The 17,807-nt window shown below is 32.6% G+C and overlaps 2 protein-coding genes across 3 annotated transcripts in view; both read left to right on the top strand.

Moving 5' to 3' along the window:
* Positions 1–423: 423 nt before the first annotated feature.
* Positions 424–3,390, top strand: LOC148614447 (cornifelin homolog). Its single transcript, XM_088588531.1, has 4 exons — positions 424–562; positions 1,031–1,315; positions 1,651–1,790; positions 2,311–3,390. Exons 2-4 carry the CDS (start codon positions 1,033–1,035, stop codon positions 2,404–2,406), a joined length of 519 nt encoding a protein of 172 aa, XP_088444657.1. The 5' UTR covers positions 424–562; positions 1,031–1,032; the 3' UTR covers positions 2,407–3,390.
* Positions 3,391–10,584: 7,194 nt separating this feature from the next.
* The window catches only part of LOC148614445 (uncharacterized), a 53,559-nt gene continuing 46,336 nt past the window's right edge, over positions 10,585–17,807 (top strand). Inside the window, exons 1-4 of one of the 2 annotated variants that reach the window (XR_015923658.1) lie at positions 10,585–10,685; positions 11,790–12,784; positions 13,198–13,337; positions 15,112–17,051. The gene's annotated coding sequence lies outside the window, so the exon portion shown is untranslated. Of the gene's footprint in view, positions 10,686–11,789; positions 12,785–13,197; positions 13,338–15,111; positions 17,052–17,807 lie in introns of those variants that run through there. The other variant, XR_015923656.1, reaches the window with a different exon arrangement.

The raw sequence follows: 17,807 nt of genomic DNA, 5'->3' as shown, positions 1-17,807 counted from the left end.
ATTTAATTTTTCATTTTTTTAGTAAGAGCAGTTTTGCTTACGTAATTGAAAAAATAACAACATTTGTTGTTCACATTATGTATTATGCTCTTTCAAGTTCCGGGTGCAAGACATGTACATGACATCCGTCGTCGATCTATATAGAAAAATACAATACACGGATTTCATACGTTTACGTTTGATAGTAATTGTGTATGTTTTGTCTATCGTCTGAATGATGTGAATGCAAGATAAAATGAAATAAACTAAGCATTCCGCATATTTGTATTTAATGAATTACTCCTAGTTATACACATGTTGTAACATCAACCATCACTGTCTTTTCAATCATACGTTCATTTATTTAAATGGACCAGACAGGTATTACCGTGCCGAGTTCCTACTCAGCAGTTATGCTTTCTATTTTTAGTTATACAGTAATCCCAAAATTATCACGGGGAAATAATTCAATACCCAAATACAGGTATTTTTATCTCGTGATCATCGTCACATGTTTGTGACATTACACATAAAAACGAGGAAGTATTTCAAGTATTTTAATAAACTTATCATAACTTTCAAGGTAAGAAAAGTACTTAAACACAGAGTACACATATATCCTAAGACTATAATATAGGTAACAAACAACAAAGCTATGATACAGGGACACATTTTTATTTCCTTATGCCTGTAAACAAAAAAACTACACGTAGTACATCATGTACATGTAACAGTGAGACATTTTCTTTCGTAATGCACTCTTTAATATATTTAATAGCGATTGGTAACATAACATTCATTTACAGACAATTTTAATTGTAAATCTAATCGAGATTTCGGAAGATCACGTTGAAATATTATTATTTATTTAAAATGTGAAATAACGCTCGGTTATTGAAAAGTCCTTTCACTGCTATATGTACGTGTGCTGGTGGTTAGTATTGTATTGATGGACAATTTTATGTTCAATAGTATTTTTGTTATCTATTTATAATACTAGTAAGTCTACATGTAATCATATTGCTGTAGAAATTCTTTGGTTTTATTTAAGAAATGGAAAATAAACAAGAAGCAAAGCAACAAATCTATCCGGAAGTTTCATACGGACCGGGACATCAACCATCCTCAGGGTTGAACTATGGGTCAACAATGCCACAACCAGTCCCACACCCGATGTACCAACATCAACAACCACCAAATTACTACCAGCAGACGACAACTGCTGTTGTCATGCAACAACCACAAACACAGACAAATTCACTAATGGTTACAGGCTTTGAAGGGCACAGAGACTGGCAGACGGGTGTTTGTGATTGTTTTAATGAGCCTGGAATATGTAAGTCATTATATGCAATAATATTATTTCTGAATTATTTCAATGTAGGGATACATTGTACGTTTTAGACAATCTACTTTTATGCTTTTATGCTTTTTATGTTTAAATTAATATGTAGCAGTAATTGTGTGCACTATACACACAATCGTGAATTACATGTATAAACAGAAGGCTCAATAGTAAACAAAAATATGCTAGTATGTATGTGTTACTAGGTGGTAATTGAAAAACATGTTTTAATTAATTTGAAACTGTTTTTGCATCATGCCAAAAGTTAAAGTAAGATTAGGGATTATTTTTTATGACATCTGAGTTAAGTTATTTGTATGTTTCAGGTCTGTTGACATGTCTGTGTTATCCTGCCTCTATATGCTATCTTGGATCGAGAATGGGTGAACACTTTTGTACTGGAGGATGTGTTCCGGCTAGTGATATAGCTTTGAGATATAAATTGCGGACTGTGGGAGGAATTCGAGTAAGTTGCATTGGTTAACATTGGACATGCAGTTTTGAAAAATAAAGATAATGAACATATTCTACAACGCCAAGGTCACATTCTTGTCTTTTTGTGGCAAATGTTTAATACATGTAACATTCACAATTTAAGAAAAAAAAAATAAACCGCGTATTGTTAGCATGATTGTCGAGACAAAGTTCACCAGAAGTCATTAAGAGATACTTGTTACTGTCAAGTATGATATACTTTAGTATTCTTTGAATGACTTATTGAAATATTTCAAAAATGTATTTGTAATTTCGATGCACAAAGAAGTGGATAACAATGCAGGCAAAGCATGTACGCACAAACTATGATATATAAATACGTATACCAATCTGAAATTATGGAGTTAAATCTGTACTGAGTGACCTTCAAATGGAGAAGAAAGTCATGGTACGTAGTCTTTATGTACAGGTCGTAATTTTACATAGAATACACTATATACACAGCCTTCCTTCAATACATATTTGATGTATTAACTATATATATTTTTTAGGGTACCCTATGTAATGATTGCCTCACAGTATTATTCTGTGGTATGTGTTCTGCGTGTCAGGCCCATAGAGAACTGACAGCTATGGGTGTCCCGTGAAAGAAAAGACAATCCTGAAGAAAATGATAATTAACGTTTTAACCAGATAACTACTAGTAGGCGTTTATAATGCTATTTCAGTGTTGAAGAATATTGTACATGTGTAGCATTTCCAGCGTTTAAAACAATGTATATGACATCAACATGCTTTGACATATTTTTGATTTTATTCCAATATTCAGCGATTAATGAACTTCTCTTGGGGATACTTTATTTTTTTTCAAAAAAGTTCCTGGTTGTGACAGTTTCTTGACTTCAATTTATTGACACTTTGATATTCCTTCTCTTTCTTGTTATAAGTGAAACTCATACTGCGCGTATAACGTCTGTGTTGCCGAAATACTTTAAATGGACCGATATTCATCTGTTTGAAATACGAACCAAGATGTTGTTTTTTTTTCTATTTGACTTTATCTAATCCTTTTGTAGAATATTTTGTACATATTCATTAAATCTTGATTCTACTTTTACGCTTCGCCTTTTTATATGTAATTTGCTGTAATATCACAATTCATGGATTGAATTGTGCAGTGTATATATCAATATCCTTGTCTACAGTTATTACAAGTGTAAAGTTTCAGAGGTGGATCCAAACACTTTAAAAAGGAGGGATGCCAACCGGAGTTCCTCAGAAAAAAGGGGGACGCTAGGACATTATCATTTTTTGTCAATTTTTCACATGAAAATGAAAAATTTTCCAATAAAAAGTAGGGGTGCTAACCCCTACATACCTGGACCACTGAGTTGTAGGTAGACTGTATCATGTCTTGGTAGATGGTCTCTTCCCCAGTGATACATACTACAGTGATACAAATGTTTTTTTCTTTATTTATTTTGTTGGTTATGAATGAGATAAGATATAGATTACTTGTACATAAATGTTTGAATATTGTAACTTTACTTCTTTCATGTATAAAGATGATTTATCTATTTGTATTATTTATTTATTGTTTTTGTGAAGAAATATATCAAGTTTTCCACTTACTTCATTCTTTCTTTCTTATTCGAAATTTTATAGAATACTTTCTTAGTACCATACATCCTTATGAACATGAAAAGTGTGACACATTTGCAACAACTAATCAGTCGTGTACCAGTACAGTGTTCAAGAAATGTACAGGACTGTGTCACTACCGGTACACTTCTGGCACACTTACGGCTCAGAGTTTGACAAAGAGCCAGTGGTATGAGAGTAAAATATCCTTTCCAACACATTCTTTCTTTTTGTGCCAGAAAGGGACAAGAAAATGCATGTGACCTTAAGAGCCAATCAAATGTAATCTAGAGTTGCAAAATTAAAATGTGTTTAGTTGGGATTAGGACATGTTCTCTTGCAATGAAAACTAATGGAAAGATCTTAACTTAAGACCATTCTAGGAACACTTTTCAGACAAGTTATTTTTTCATATTTTAAATATAGTACTGCAAGGATATTGCTAACGGACTGAAATACATGCAGGCCCAAGGAAAATGTGCATGTAGTTTCAGAAATTGATAAAATATTATATATTTAACGTTTGTATCCAAATTTTTAGAATGCATTGTTTTTTTTTTTATTTTTGTTTTTGTTTTTATTTTTATACTTGAAGAATGAAACAAGGGTCAATGGAAAGTTATATAAAATGTACATTGAAATAATTCACGCACTGTAATTTACATGTAAAATGTACATGTACGTGTAATTCTATTTGTTGCATGATATGTACCAGAAAAGTTTCAGAACTTCATTGTATGGAAGAATAGTGTAAAAAATTACCAATTTGTGCAATAATCGTGCCACAAAACTGCAGCAAGCAGTTTGTCGGAAAGTTAATTTTTCTTTGCAAAAACGCATTTGCCGCAAAATTGCCGCAACTCTGTGCAAGAGGCTTGACTTTTCTTCTTAATTTTTTTTGTAAGGACATGCATACAAGGAAATCAGTCAATAACATGTAGGAATGATTATATAGCAACAATGACGCTTACACGAAGTACCTCAAACATCTTAAAACAAAACAGTGGATCCTATCCCATAAACAAGTACGGGAAGTGCAGCAAATTCGGGTTTAATTTGTAAACCTTTTCGTATTCGAAATTTAATTCCAGAATAATGGTGCTGTATTTTCATTGTATAAAAAAAATGCAATTATGAAGCTTAATTATTTCTCTAGTCTGACACTTAAGCTTTATAAAATGTATGATGTGATATTAATTCACTCATCTTAACCAAGAAATACTCTGGAAGGATAATTGACATTTTAAAGACATTCGTTAATCTTACCACAACATCAAATGCAAACACCTCAGCTGTGACAATGGTAAATACAAGAGTCATGTACAGTACATGTACACGTAGCAACTGCGGTACATTCATTTATATATTTTTTTACATATAATTATACATTAATTAAATAAATTTTAACCATTTACATGTACCAGTAATACCATTTTATTAGCTTTTGCCACAATTTACGAGTATGACTTTCGAAGGCTTTGTTGTAGTTTATAAAACAGCAATATATATAAGCGTGTACGTTTCATACAAAATGTATGTGTACATGTTACATCAGTGAGTTTAGGGCAAAAATAGAATTCGTGGTACTAAGCCTACAACCAAACTGGGCATCTGGAAAATATCTTGTTTTCCTCACTCCACTTTATTGAGGATGAGATTGGATTGTACTTTGACATCCGAATTCTAATTTCGCTTTGCTCGTTTTTGCCCCTGATATTTATTATGATTTCTGGTACGGGAGGTAACCCTTGTAGTGTACATTACTGGATAAGTGGGCATTGGGTTGATATGTAAGATTCGGATTTCAGATAAATCACCCAATCTTATCTTTTTAAATTATGATATTTCTTATAAAATAAGACACGAGGTTCGTTGATTAGGTATAACATTATATATATCTTTTAGATCTATAAATCACTAACTAAACTGAAAACGATAGTTTACAGTCCAATATATGAAATTTCTTCATTACTTTTAAATTTGAGAACTATTGCATAATACTTTTCAACCAGTTTAATGTTTTATTAGTCACCTTTTGATATTTTATTATTGAGTTTGCCATATACATAGGGTAACTGTTAATCGGAAGTATTTCAAGATGTTACCTATATATATTTTTCTATATGTACAGGATCTGAATGTTATTAAAGGTGAGTGCAACCGTTAATTTTATATACAAAATACAAAAATTTTCGATAAAATGAAGTTCTTCTTTTAGTGAGCTCAACAGTCTTTCCTTCTGATCACTGATGCCCATTTCGGGTTGATTTGAAAAAAAATAATGAGACATGATATCCGTTGCATCCTTGCAGTTACAACTCTTCCTTATATCTACGTAAGTTAGATAACAAAAACCTTAATTTATTCTGATATAAAGAGAAAAATCTGAAACAGCTCGCATAACTTCAGCACATAATCGGCTGACAGTTTCGGTGAAGTATATATAAGAAAAGGGACTCTTTGAAATACACTAGTTAAAGCCATAACAAGCACAGACTTGTACAGGGAAAATAATAAAAATAATAACAAATATTAACGAAACACAACAAACTTGTGAAGACTGACTTTGTGCTGTAAAAAATCTAAATATTTTCTGATTATACCTCAAGCGACGCAAATTGTCGCAAAATTATTAACAAATGCTTCTATGATGTTTTATATAAAAAACATAATTCAAACACTAATTCAAACAAACAAACTCACAAACAAACAAGTAAACATACAAAACAAAAGAAATTATTCGTAGTCAAGATACTGAATATGGAAGCCGATACGTGCCATGTGATAAAGAATATTATGTCGTAATCATTTGATAACTATATCCATGTCGTTACTGATAATGCGATAAAATGTCGCAATTTACTCGTTATCATATGTTTTTGATAAGTTTTTACGATACTAGAATAGTAAAGTTTATCCCATGTTTTTGAAATCACGCTCTTTTTTAAGACAGTAAAAAAATGTGCTTGCAGTCTGACTGTACGAAAAATTTATAACAGCATTCGCGAATATTGCCACAATATTGAAAAAAAACAATTATATTTTAAACACCAATAAAAACATTGATTTTTATTACAATCTGAGTACTAGAAAAATAAACAGCTGCGCTACGAACGCACGATACGCCCGTCATCTTTTGACAATGGGTTGTACAGGATGTCATGCTAAATATATCCTGATTCATCCCATATTCCCGTTCAATAGGAAGTTTATACAAGAAACCGACAAAAACTGCTAACAACATGTTTTATATGATAACCAATTGAAGCAATATTCTTATTAAGGGAGCAAAGATTTTTGCAACTAAAATTTTGCATGGCAATACATCAATTGAAAATTTCAAATTTCCATAAAACAGAAAGTTGATAAAAGAGAGGAACACAAATTGTTACATGGTTCTGTGTTCATGGTATAATGTTTCTCTGAAATAATTTCCCCATATTGGTTCTTTTTAAGGGCCATACCATCAATAAATGCATGGGAGGGTTAGAAGGCATTTATTTGTGATTCAACCACTCATACATATTTTTAAGGATTATTGCATCTCCTGAATTCCCCTCATAAGGTGCAAAATGTGAAAAACACCCTTTTTTGCCAAAAGAATAAAAATAATAATAAAGAACTGAATAAAAATTTCAATAACTCAAAAATAAAATATTGAATCATTACCAAAAAGTATACAGATCTTCAGATTAATATAACTTTCAAGTGTGTAATTTTTTAAGCAATAATTATAAATAGTTTTTTGAGATACGGCGCGACACGTGTAGAAAAAGAACCACACAGCCCTATTTTAGTTACTAAGTCAAGTAACTCAAAGAGTTGTAATCTGATTTTCACCAAAAACTGTACAGACCGTTTGATCTTCGTATGAAACAACAGTGTAAAATTTCAAGAAATTTGGATGAGTCGTTTTCAAGTTACGGTGCGACATGTTTACGACTGACGGACGAACAGATGGACGCCAGAGATTTGCACACCATAATACGTCCCGTCAAAAATTTGACGTATGAAAATTAAATAAAACTTACACAATTTATTTACGACCTTATAGATGCAAAATGTTCGGCAAAGCGGAAGAAGGACTTTTATTTACTTCTAATGTATTGTTCATGAGCTATGTAGTTTCTTTTTACTTAGTCTCTTATAGTTTTCTATAGGATGCATATTTCATCCTTCTTGGACGTCCGTCTGCCATTCACATTTCCGTCAATTCACTCGATTTATATATGCTGCTTTTAATAACATCAGCTTTCCGTTGTAGTTTCAGGTAGGAAGTATAATCGTATTTCTGATATTATCAGGTAGAAAGTATAATCGTATTTCTGAATCGCTTAATTACATTTTGTATGCATTCACGATATTTGTGTTCATAGGGTCATCGCCTCTGTTATCTTTGTGTCCCATCCCATTTTGCATTTCATTTTCATTTCATGTACAGTTCATTAATTCATACATATCGCCCGGATATAGCTGAAATACTGCTCCTTCGGCGTTAAATACCATTCAATTAATCAATCAATTACTCAATGTGTTAATAGTGTCCAAATCAAAATTACCAGAATTCATAACGTCCATTACACTTTACAGTGCTGTAAGGGGTTATGATTAGTCATGAGATACAAAATGTGTACGACTATAATAGGTAAATACTAAGGTGTGCCACTAAATTACCCTTTTTTCAGAATTTCATATGACATCGTTTTCCTACGTAAGTTATCATCTTATCAATCATAGTTTTCTTATTGATAAGTGTCAAATCTGATCCTTGATGTGTGATTTTACCACACGAAATTGATGTCGGTCAAAAATTATAATAATTCTTAAGATTTGTACCTGTTGGAAAACAATCAACCTTTTAAAAGATCAGTAGCGTTTTAATCACCCAAAATTATAACATTCCTTTTAAAATTTGTCAATGACAATCTGAATTAAAACTTAAAAAGATAAGTAGCTGTCTAATATATGAAATGTCTGTATTACTTTTAAATTTGAAGGATATTGCATTGAATATTTCAATCAGTTACTGTATAATGTTTTATTAATCGCCTTTTCTATCTTATTATTAAGTTATAAATGTGATTGTTCTGCTCCAGTTTGGTGGTCTTCATTTACAATAAAGTGTTAGTGTTGGTACTTGTATACAGTAACTGTTACCTACAAAATTTAGTTGCTAATTATAATTTATGATATGATGGATATGGATAAGTATTTCGATATGGTTGTCGCTCGTCATTTCTAGAGGAACTGATCCTTTCAAAATTCGATAAAATGAAAGAAAAACTTCTTTATGTGAGTTGGTCAGTCTTCTTCTAAATTTAGATTTTCAATAACTAATGCCCAAATATAGAACCACGTTTCTCTTTTATCTGACTACTTGAAAAGACATGATGTCAGATGCATTCTTCCAAATAAACAAGTCAACAGCTTTCCCTTGTATCTACGGACCTGTGATAACACACAGCTCAATTTGTTCTACTAAAAAGGAGAGAAAAGCAGCTTACTCTACTTCAGCAGGGGCGGATTCAGGCGTGGGCGTGGCGGGTGTGCGCCCCTTAAACTTCCAAAACATGGGTTGTGAGGGGTATATTAGGGCGGTTTTAGGTTGAAACTGTAATTTCTCGGTAATTTTACCACAAAAGATATCTACATTGCACCCACTCTAGAAGAATTTTTCAAAAAATTAACCCTAAAACAATCTTAATTATGCGCCCCCAATCTAAAATCCTGGATCCGCCTCTGTTCAGTACATAATATGTTGACAGTTTCGGTAAATAAAACAATTCTATAATATAAAATCTTCAAGAGTAATAACTAGAAGTAACACGTGCGAAACAGGCACAAACTGGGGAAAAATACGAAACATAACGAAACTCCCTTGTCTCTGACTCTTTGACGGAAAAAAAAATAAAATACCTTTTTATTTTGTTTCAAACATCAAATAGACCTATAACGGACATATTATCAATCTACGCAAAAAAGCGCAGAAGAGGTATTTTTTAAAGCATTCCAAATATAACAGCGCATCTAAAATTGTTAATTTTAACAAACATACTAACAGGCGTAGAAAACTAAACAAAATTATTCATAGTCAAGATTGGTTACGGTAGCCAATACGTGCCATACTATAACGTATATTTCGTCTTTTTATTTTAACGACCGGGTCAGTTTTATATACGAATCAGTGCGCCCGAATATTTCCCTGTGGTACAGTTATCGCATTCCTGCGAAAGACCGGCAGTGCAATGACTTTTTCATATTTCCCGATCAATGCGAGACATTTTACAGTTCCAACTTGATATTTCTCACTTCGAAGTTGGGGGTGAGTAATGTCAAATAGGGACTGAGTAATGTCAAGTTGGAACAGCGAAGGGTCGGAAGTGAGAAATATCAACTTGGAATTGAGAAATGTCAAGTTGGAACTGCAAAATGTTAACTTGAAAGTGAGAAATGTCAAATTGAAAGTACGAAATGTAAAGTTGGAGCTGCAAAAAATCAACTTGGAAGTAAGAAATGTCAAGTTGGAGCTGAAAAATGTATCGCATCAATCGGGAAATGTGAAAGGAGTCATGAAACTACCGGTCTTTCGTAGATTCCGTATTAGATAAATGTGGACAATGAATACTTTGGACTTTCAGTACAATTCTGAATACTAGAAAAAAAAATCATATTAAATGCTGATACAATTTATTCACGCCGTTTCAGATATAAATTGTTTTGTTCCGAAGACCTTAAGATGGACTAGCAGCATTTGTTATGGTAGTGCAATATTACAGGGGTTAATTTGTGTAGGTAGAAATAACCTTTAAACCCAAAGAAGTTCAATTATTTTCATCAAACGCTTCACAAAATTAAGACAGGCTCAGGTTTTGTGTACGAAACAGTGCGCCTGAATGTTACTGTGTCGTGCCCTTCTAATGGCAGTTATCGGATTCCGTATTGGGTAAAGACAGGCGATAAATACCACGAGTGCAATCTGAATAATACCATACAATAATAATTATTCAATGCCTGTTTAATTTAAACAAACAAAATTTGTTCAGCGAACCAGAAGGACTTATTTTTGTTATGGTAGTTAAACACTTACTATAATATGTTATTTACTGTCAAGTATCAATTTAAGTTAAGATATTAAATACAAACAGTTAAGTTGATGTTTTGTTTTAATTGTAAGATATCTTTTGAAAATCGACGACCGAACTATTTTATAAGTTTTCGTTCATTGTATGTTAAAGATCTTGCAAATCATAATCGTTTTTCTCGGAACGAATTTAGCCCCTACGAAGTAAGTACTCTTTATTATAAAGATTTCTCTAATTCATTTCGACACTTAAAAAAGAAGGAAAAATAATTTAATTTGATTTTTAGGGCGATGCTTTTTAAGAAAAATAATGCATAAAATAAAAAAAAAATACTATTCATATGAAGGAGATAAAATAGTAAACATTTTGTTTTCATGCTCATTTTGTATCGGTGAAAAATACATGAATATACATGTACGTCAATGGGAAAGATAACGGTTCTAATGTGTAAATCTTACCCTGGAGGTATTACTTCGAGAGAATTTACAACCTGATTATTTGCACGACGTACAGCTCCATGAAACCACTGGTCAGAAAGCACGCACTTATGAAAGAAATGCTTTCATACAATATAACGAAAATAGATGTGGTGTTAATGTTAAGAGACAACAACCTCGCCTGGATGAAAATGTCAACTCAAGGCTTCCCATTGGGCTATACAATACAAGTATGCAAAAGACACCTTGAGTTTAAACATGATAAAATTGGTTAAAAAAAAGCCAAGTACGTGACGCGATCAATTAATAGAATAAATGGCTTAAATACAAATGTACTCGTTTGTAGATTATTTAAGATTCAAATTTCAATGCATGAAAAACTAAGCGTAATTAACAATGTGACAGATATGACAAATATTTCAGCCATGCGTGTTTATTAGTGAAACTGAAACAAACAAACAAAAAATACGAAACTAACAAAATGTGTACTGTCTCGAACTTGCATTTGCCTAGAGACTAAGGACTTGTCGTAGGCTTCTACCTCATGTACAAAAGCAACTGTATTTAATGAAAATTTTCTAACCCCGCAGACAATGATAAAAAACAAGGAAAGTAACAGTAATTTTTTTTTATCCGGATATCCATGTTACACGTATTAGAAAAGCAGTTGTATTATTATTAATGCCCACACCAAACGCTAAATTGATTCAAATATCTTTGCATCACGTTTTCAGGTAATGAACTAAGGCGCTGTCGGTACAAATTTAAACAGTCGAAACAAACTTCAAAATTTTTGAAAAAGGAATTGCTTCGTAATTTTATGCTATTTTCTGAATGAGAATATACGTACTTTTGTTTTCTCGCTTTCAGATATGCGATTCCAGTTAATTCTAATTGACTCTACGCTGGAAATGAAACTTTGAGAACAATGCATGGAATACTATAATTGCTCACCCAAACACAGATTAAGTTGCAAAAATATATACCAGTCCACATAAAATTCAGTCACTGCTAGTAAAAAAGTGATTCATGGTGAAGAAAAAAAAAAAAAAAACACCAAACAAATGATGCTTTTTCAGTCTACATATGCCATACTTTCACAAAAAAATAATTGTTTCTGTATACAGACCTGCACTTTTGAGAAAATCATACATTTATCTCCCACTAAAACCAACCAAATTAAACAAAATTAAGAACGATAACTCTTACAAAATGCCAATTTCATGTACAATCTATATAAATTTTATCTCAAAAGCACAACAATCAAATGAAAAACTGAGACTTTTTATGTGATCAGCATCTGTTTCTGAACAAGAAATAAAGTTGAAATCGTTGGGTTTTTGATATGCATGAATCACCTTCAGATCTGTCTGATTTTTATGAAGACTTGTACTTAAGTTAACAGTGTCTCATAAGGGCATATATGGGTGGGATTGTGTCCTTAGGCTAGTTAACTATGTGTTTTATTGATTGTACATAATGTGTTTCATTCTTTGTAGACCGATATGTGACACTGTAACAATGTATATATTATTTCATATTATTTATACTAAAAATGTTTTTTAACCGTAATTTTCGATCATAATTATCTAGATAAATTTTTAAATCTATCTCATAGGAAAATGTGTATCAAACGTTTGAAAAAAAAACGTTTTAAACCTTTACTTTACTATCTATAGATGAGCAGAGTTCACGATCAACCTCCACCACAAGAGATGAACAGAATGGAGGGCAGCAGCAACAACAATCAAACGTTATTATTGTTAACCAACAACAAGTACAACGTCCACAATTACTAGTAGGTCTAGAGGGAACGAGAGACTGGACGACTGGCCTTTTTGATTTTACTGCTGACGGACAAAGCTGTGAGTAGCGGAAATCGTAAATAGCTCAAGCAAATATATGCACTGAATTCGATTATTGGGTGTTGAATATGACATACAGTCTCATATTTTATAAAATGACATTCAGAAGACAATAATGAAGATGTGATGAAGTTATCTGATCCGCACAATAAAAACTTCTGTGTGTGAAGAAATTAGGACACTCAGACGAAACAATAAAGATACATTCTGGTTAAAAATTCATATTTTATTCCAGCTTCACCTGTCTATTCCAATATAATTGAAATATAAAAAATGATCCCCTGAACTATGACCAGAATTGAAAAATTTCGCGTAACACAATGAACGTTTTAATGCAACAGATAGATATTTAAATGAAGAAAGATCTCATGATTTCGAAAATTAATTAAATATAATTTTCATATTGTTTTAAGGCTTATATGTGTGGTGTTGCTTTTGTTGTGCATTCGGTAGTATGTCTGTGCGAATGGGAGAACATTGGTGTGCGCAATGTATAGTTCCGGGAGTTGACGTTAACACGAGGACAAAACTTCGGACCATGGCTGGAATTCGGGTAAAATAAATTTAGATATGAATTTTATTTACTAGTATATGATTGTTATCTTGTTTACATGTCCGTTAACGACGGACATCACTTTCCGTTTACGACGGACAGGACATAGTAGTATTTCCCGACTGTCCACATGATGTGCGATAACTGTTCAATGTTTGTTTTGATGAAAGGAATCTCCTGTTTGGTGTTTGTCTTGAGATTGAATTCAAATTCCGCCCTTAAAATATGGACGGGCTTATAAATTGATAAGAAATACTATTAAATACATTAGCAAAGCTGTTTCATTACATCCAATGTTTACACAATGTAGTAGTGGTAAATAATAGCAGTAATAAGACCTATTCTGCTACACTTACCGCTCTCTTTAAATCTGTAATATCGATAATTTATCGACCCCGTTATCATTGTGACCATCCCATTTTTCATTTCATTATCATTTCATGTTCATTGTATCATCCACTTCATGTTCATTGCCTGAATATAGCTGAAATATTGCTGCTCGGGCGTTAAACCCCAACAAACAAACAGAATCTGCAAAATGTTCAACTAAACCACTTTCACTTTTAACGTTTAACTTTTATACCCACAGCTGTCAGAAAGGGTCTCCAGTCCCACCATGACACTTGTCACTCCCGTAGTGGTATCAATTCAATGTGGACCCTGGGAAATTCAGAAGATTTTCTGGAAACTCTCAATTCAAGATTTTTATCAGAATACCATAGCATTAACACCTATGATTTATCAACTCTTTATATTTCTATTCCCCATACTCAGTCAAAAACAGTATACATCGTTGTCAAAAAAGAAGGTACACCTAAATACAGATATGTAGTAATTGGTAGATTATTCATGCTTTGTTAAAAAAACGATTCCAAAATCATCTTCCAAATATACTAAAGAAGATGTTTTCAAAATGCTAGAATTGACAACATATTTGTCCAGTGTTATGGACGTGTTTTTATATAAACGGTCGGCATTCCAATGGGAACAAATTGTGCTTCTGTACTTGTTGACCTATTCTTGCGCTATTTAGAGGCTGACTTTATAGTTGATCTCATCCAAAAGAAGGGACATCGTTTATCAAGATCCTTTGATCTCAGTTTTTGCTATATGGTTAAACAATCCTAGTTTCGGGAATCCAAAGAACTTGAGATAAAGTATACTACAGACACTGTAAAGTCAAACATCTTGATTTACACTTAGAGGTCGATGGTAAAAGAAAACTATTGACTAAACTATATGACAAACGCGATGGATTTTCATTCCGTATTGTCAATATTTCTTTCATCTGTCGCAACATCCCATTTGCACCTGCGTATAGAGATATCATATCACAACCCATACGTTATTCCAGAGCTTGCCGTAACTACGCAGACTCTTTGTACCGCGCTAGACTTCTGGAACAGGGTAATGTTACTACAAGATAGAAGTCTTCACTACAGGTGTTTTATGGACTTCATTATGAACTCGTGTGTATCCATCTGCACCATTAACATTTAAAGTGTCAACGAGTAACTCGGCGGGTGTTTCTAGAAAAGCATAGACTTACCCTTTCGCTGCATCTATTCCATGATTCCAGATTTTGATACAGTTCGAATTGCTCATGTACGTTTGTTGCTTTGTACTTATTATTTTTGTTATTTTATGTTTTTGTTGTATGTGTCTGGTTTCCATGTCTGGTATTTGTCCCTGTTAACATTCGTTTGATTTCCGCTAGAATCTTGGTTCCCTTGATTACTCTTTGTTACCAAACATTGTTTTGTATCATTCACAGGGGAATATGATAAATGACTGTGCAGTTCTGTATTGTTGTGGACCATGTGCCACCTGCCAGGAAATGAGAGAACTGAATTACTTGGGACTCTGATTAAATAGATCATCGCCATACAGTTATAGTTAAAAGTGGGTTTTATGTGTGAGACTTGGTTTCTATAGACATATATATAAGGTTTAAGACAACATAGTCACTCACATATTGTACGTATATATTTTTTTCTTCACTGCAAGTTAAATGTCACAGATCTTGAGTTTCCTTTTCCTTTTTATGATATACAAACAAAACACACCAATCATACTAATATTGCAAACTTTGATAAACTGTACACGTGATTCCAAAATTAGTTGTATACAAGAAATACTCAAAATCGAAACTATCGAATCATGATGCCATTACCAAGTGGATCTGCTATGTGAAATGCAATGAATGAAGCCTCAGTGTTTAAGGGAATTTGAAATTTATAACACAGTAAATTTTGATATATAATATAATTTGAGGTCAGACATGTCTGACTACTTGGTTGTTGAATAATCGCGGACCTTTGATTCACCAGCAGTGGCATCGACCCAGTGGTTATTAACTTAAAACACCAATCGATCTAGTATTTCAAATTTCGATACGCTATACACGTGTTAAATTATGATTACTAGGTATTGTTATTTATATATTTATTTTTATAACAATACAATTAATCTCAGTGATTTACATATCAAAAATATACACAAATTATACATATGTTGCGGCCGAAATCGGAATATGGCCCATTCCGGAATGGGACGCGTCCTGAATCGGAATAACGCGAGATTCAACGTTATTCCGATTCAGGTCGTCCGATTCCGGAATGGGACGATATCGTTTATAGATATTTCAGTGCATATTTCGAGATATATTCATTCATTTACTTATGTTACTTTATGTTCTTTTTTGTGTTTTTCTTTTTTCCATGTCTGGTTTTTGTCCCTTGATTACATTCTTTTGATTTCCGATAGAATTTTGGTCCCCTTAATTACTTTTAAACTATACATTACATTATTACCATATATTTTATTTTATATTGTTTAACTTTGTTGCTATAGAAATATTTCTATTTGAATTTATTTCTTTAATAATTTAATTTTTATGTATACAACAGAAAAAAAAGTTCAGCATTTATAATTTATATTGGACAAGGGAGCTGAAAAAGAATTGTAGTCACATTTCTGTTCTTTTTTTTTCGGCTACGTGTTTAGCATGATGGAACATTTTATTCCTAATTGACTCTATCACATATCATGATGCCAATGATATGCAAAACACTTAGTTATGTTTGATATATTTAAATATTTTGGCAATATTGTATTACAGATAATTTATATTTTCTATTAGTTCCACCATTTTCATCAGAATTAGAGGAAATGAGTTATTATTTGTTCGTGGGTTGATTGAACTGAACAAGAATAAAGAACCATGAAAAGTCCTAAAGATTATTTTTCCCTTTTTCTTCGGGTGTAATTCATTGTTACAATCACTATGAAATCTATCTGGCAAGGTTTAATAATAAAGTTCTTTTTACACTATTATTCGTACAAAAGTTTTTACTTTTTCCTATTTAGCTGTATTTGTATATATTTTTTAATTGGGTGTTAATACTTCGTTATAGGGATCAAACTGCACTAAGATATTTACCTTGTATTTTTAAATTGAAGGTGTGTACTAAATAATAAAAAAAAATATTTGTTTAAATATGTTCTATAGATGTAAGACATTTGTACTGAATATAATGTAATAAATTCAATTTTAAGATTAGAAGTAAATTCATAAATCAAGGTATAAAGACTATACATGGAAAACAAACACACACAAAAAGCTTATACTAATCAAAATAAAAGGTACAAAGATGAGCAAATCGCGTGAATACTCAAAATTGGGAGCATGGACTAGATGCACTTGCAGCGTAAGCATGCTTTGCTTTTAATGAAGTTGTGCGAATTTACACAGAAAGTAAATGGAATAAAAAAATAATGTTTTATTACCAAATTAAAGGACCAAATAATGTATGTAAAAATATTTGGGACTGATAACTCTAGGTAGGAGGAAAGCATGTTAAACGCAATTTCTCTTTCACTGAAATAAAGGAAGGTTAGAAACAAATACATTTGAGAATCAACATAAATGAATGACTTTTATAAGTTCTATAAGTATGTGAACGGTAAAAACACCGAAAACATTAGTGTAATCAAAATACCGAAGTACTGAGTCAATGGAAGCCTTCATAATTTACTCTGTTAACTTTTCAAATTATAGAAAAAAGATTGTATAACATCAAAATAGGGAAAGCAATTTTTTAAACCCCCTTTTGGAAGGATAGGTATACACTTTTACCCTTGTATGTCTCTCCGTTATTATTTTGTTCGATATGTTTCTATATTAGCGCCGTGCAGGTCCGGGTGTTAAAAGAATAGGCTTGCAGCAGTGCTCAACTTGTCGTAAAAGGCGATTAAATAGTGCTCAGAAACCTAGCCGGGGGCTAGGCGCTCTGCCCACAGGGTAGCTGGGATGTGTGCCCCAGGCGGTGGAATGGGGTACCCCTGGCGTGTTACATGCTGGGGTTGTCGGGCTATAATACGAAAAACCTGACCGCAAACCATAGTGGTGTACTGTGTTGGGAAAGATGCCACGTTCCTCGCACGTTAAAGAACCCCTACTGTGGTATT

Source organism: Perna viridis, chromosome 6 (assembly GCF_037379345.1).
Source record: "Perna viridis isolate PV_CMFRI_1.1 ecotype Kerala chromosome 6, ASM3737934v1, whole genome shotgun sequence".
In the NCBI taxonomy this organism is placed as follows: Eukaryota; Metazoa; Mollusca; class Bivalvia; order Mytilida; family Mytilidae; genus Perna; species Perna viridis.
The sequence above is the reverse complement of the archived record's forward strand: the minus strand, read 5'-3'. Positions and strand labels throughout refer to the sequence as shown.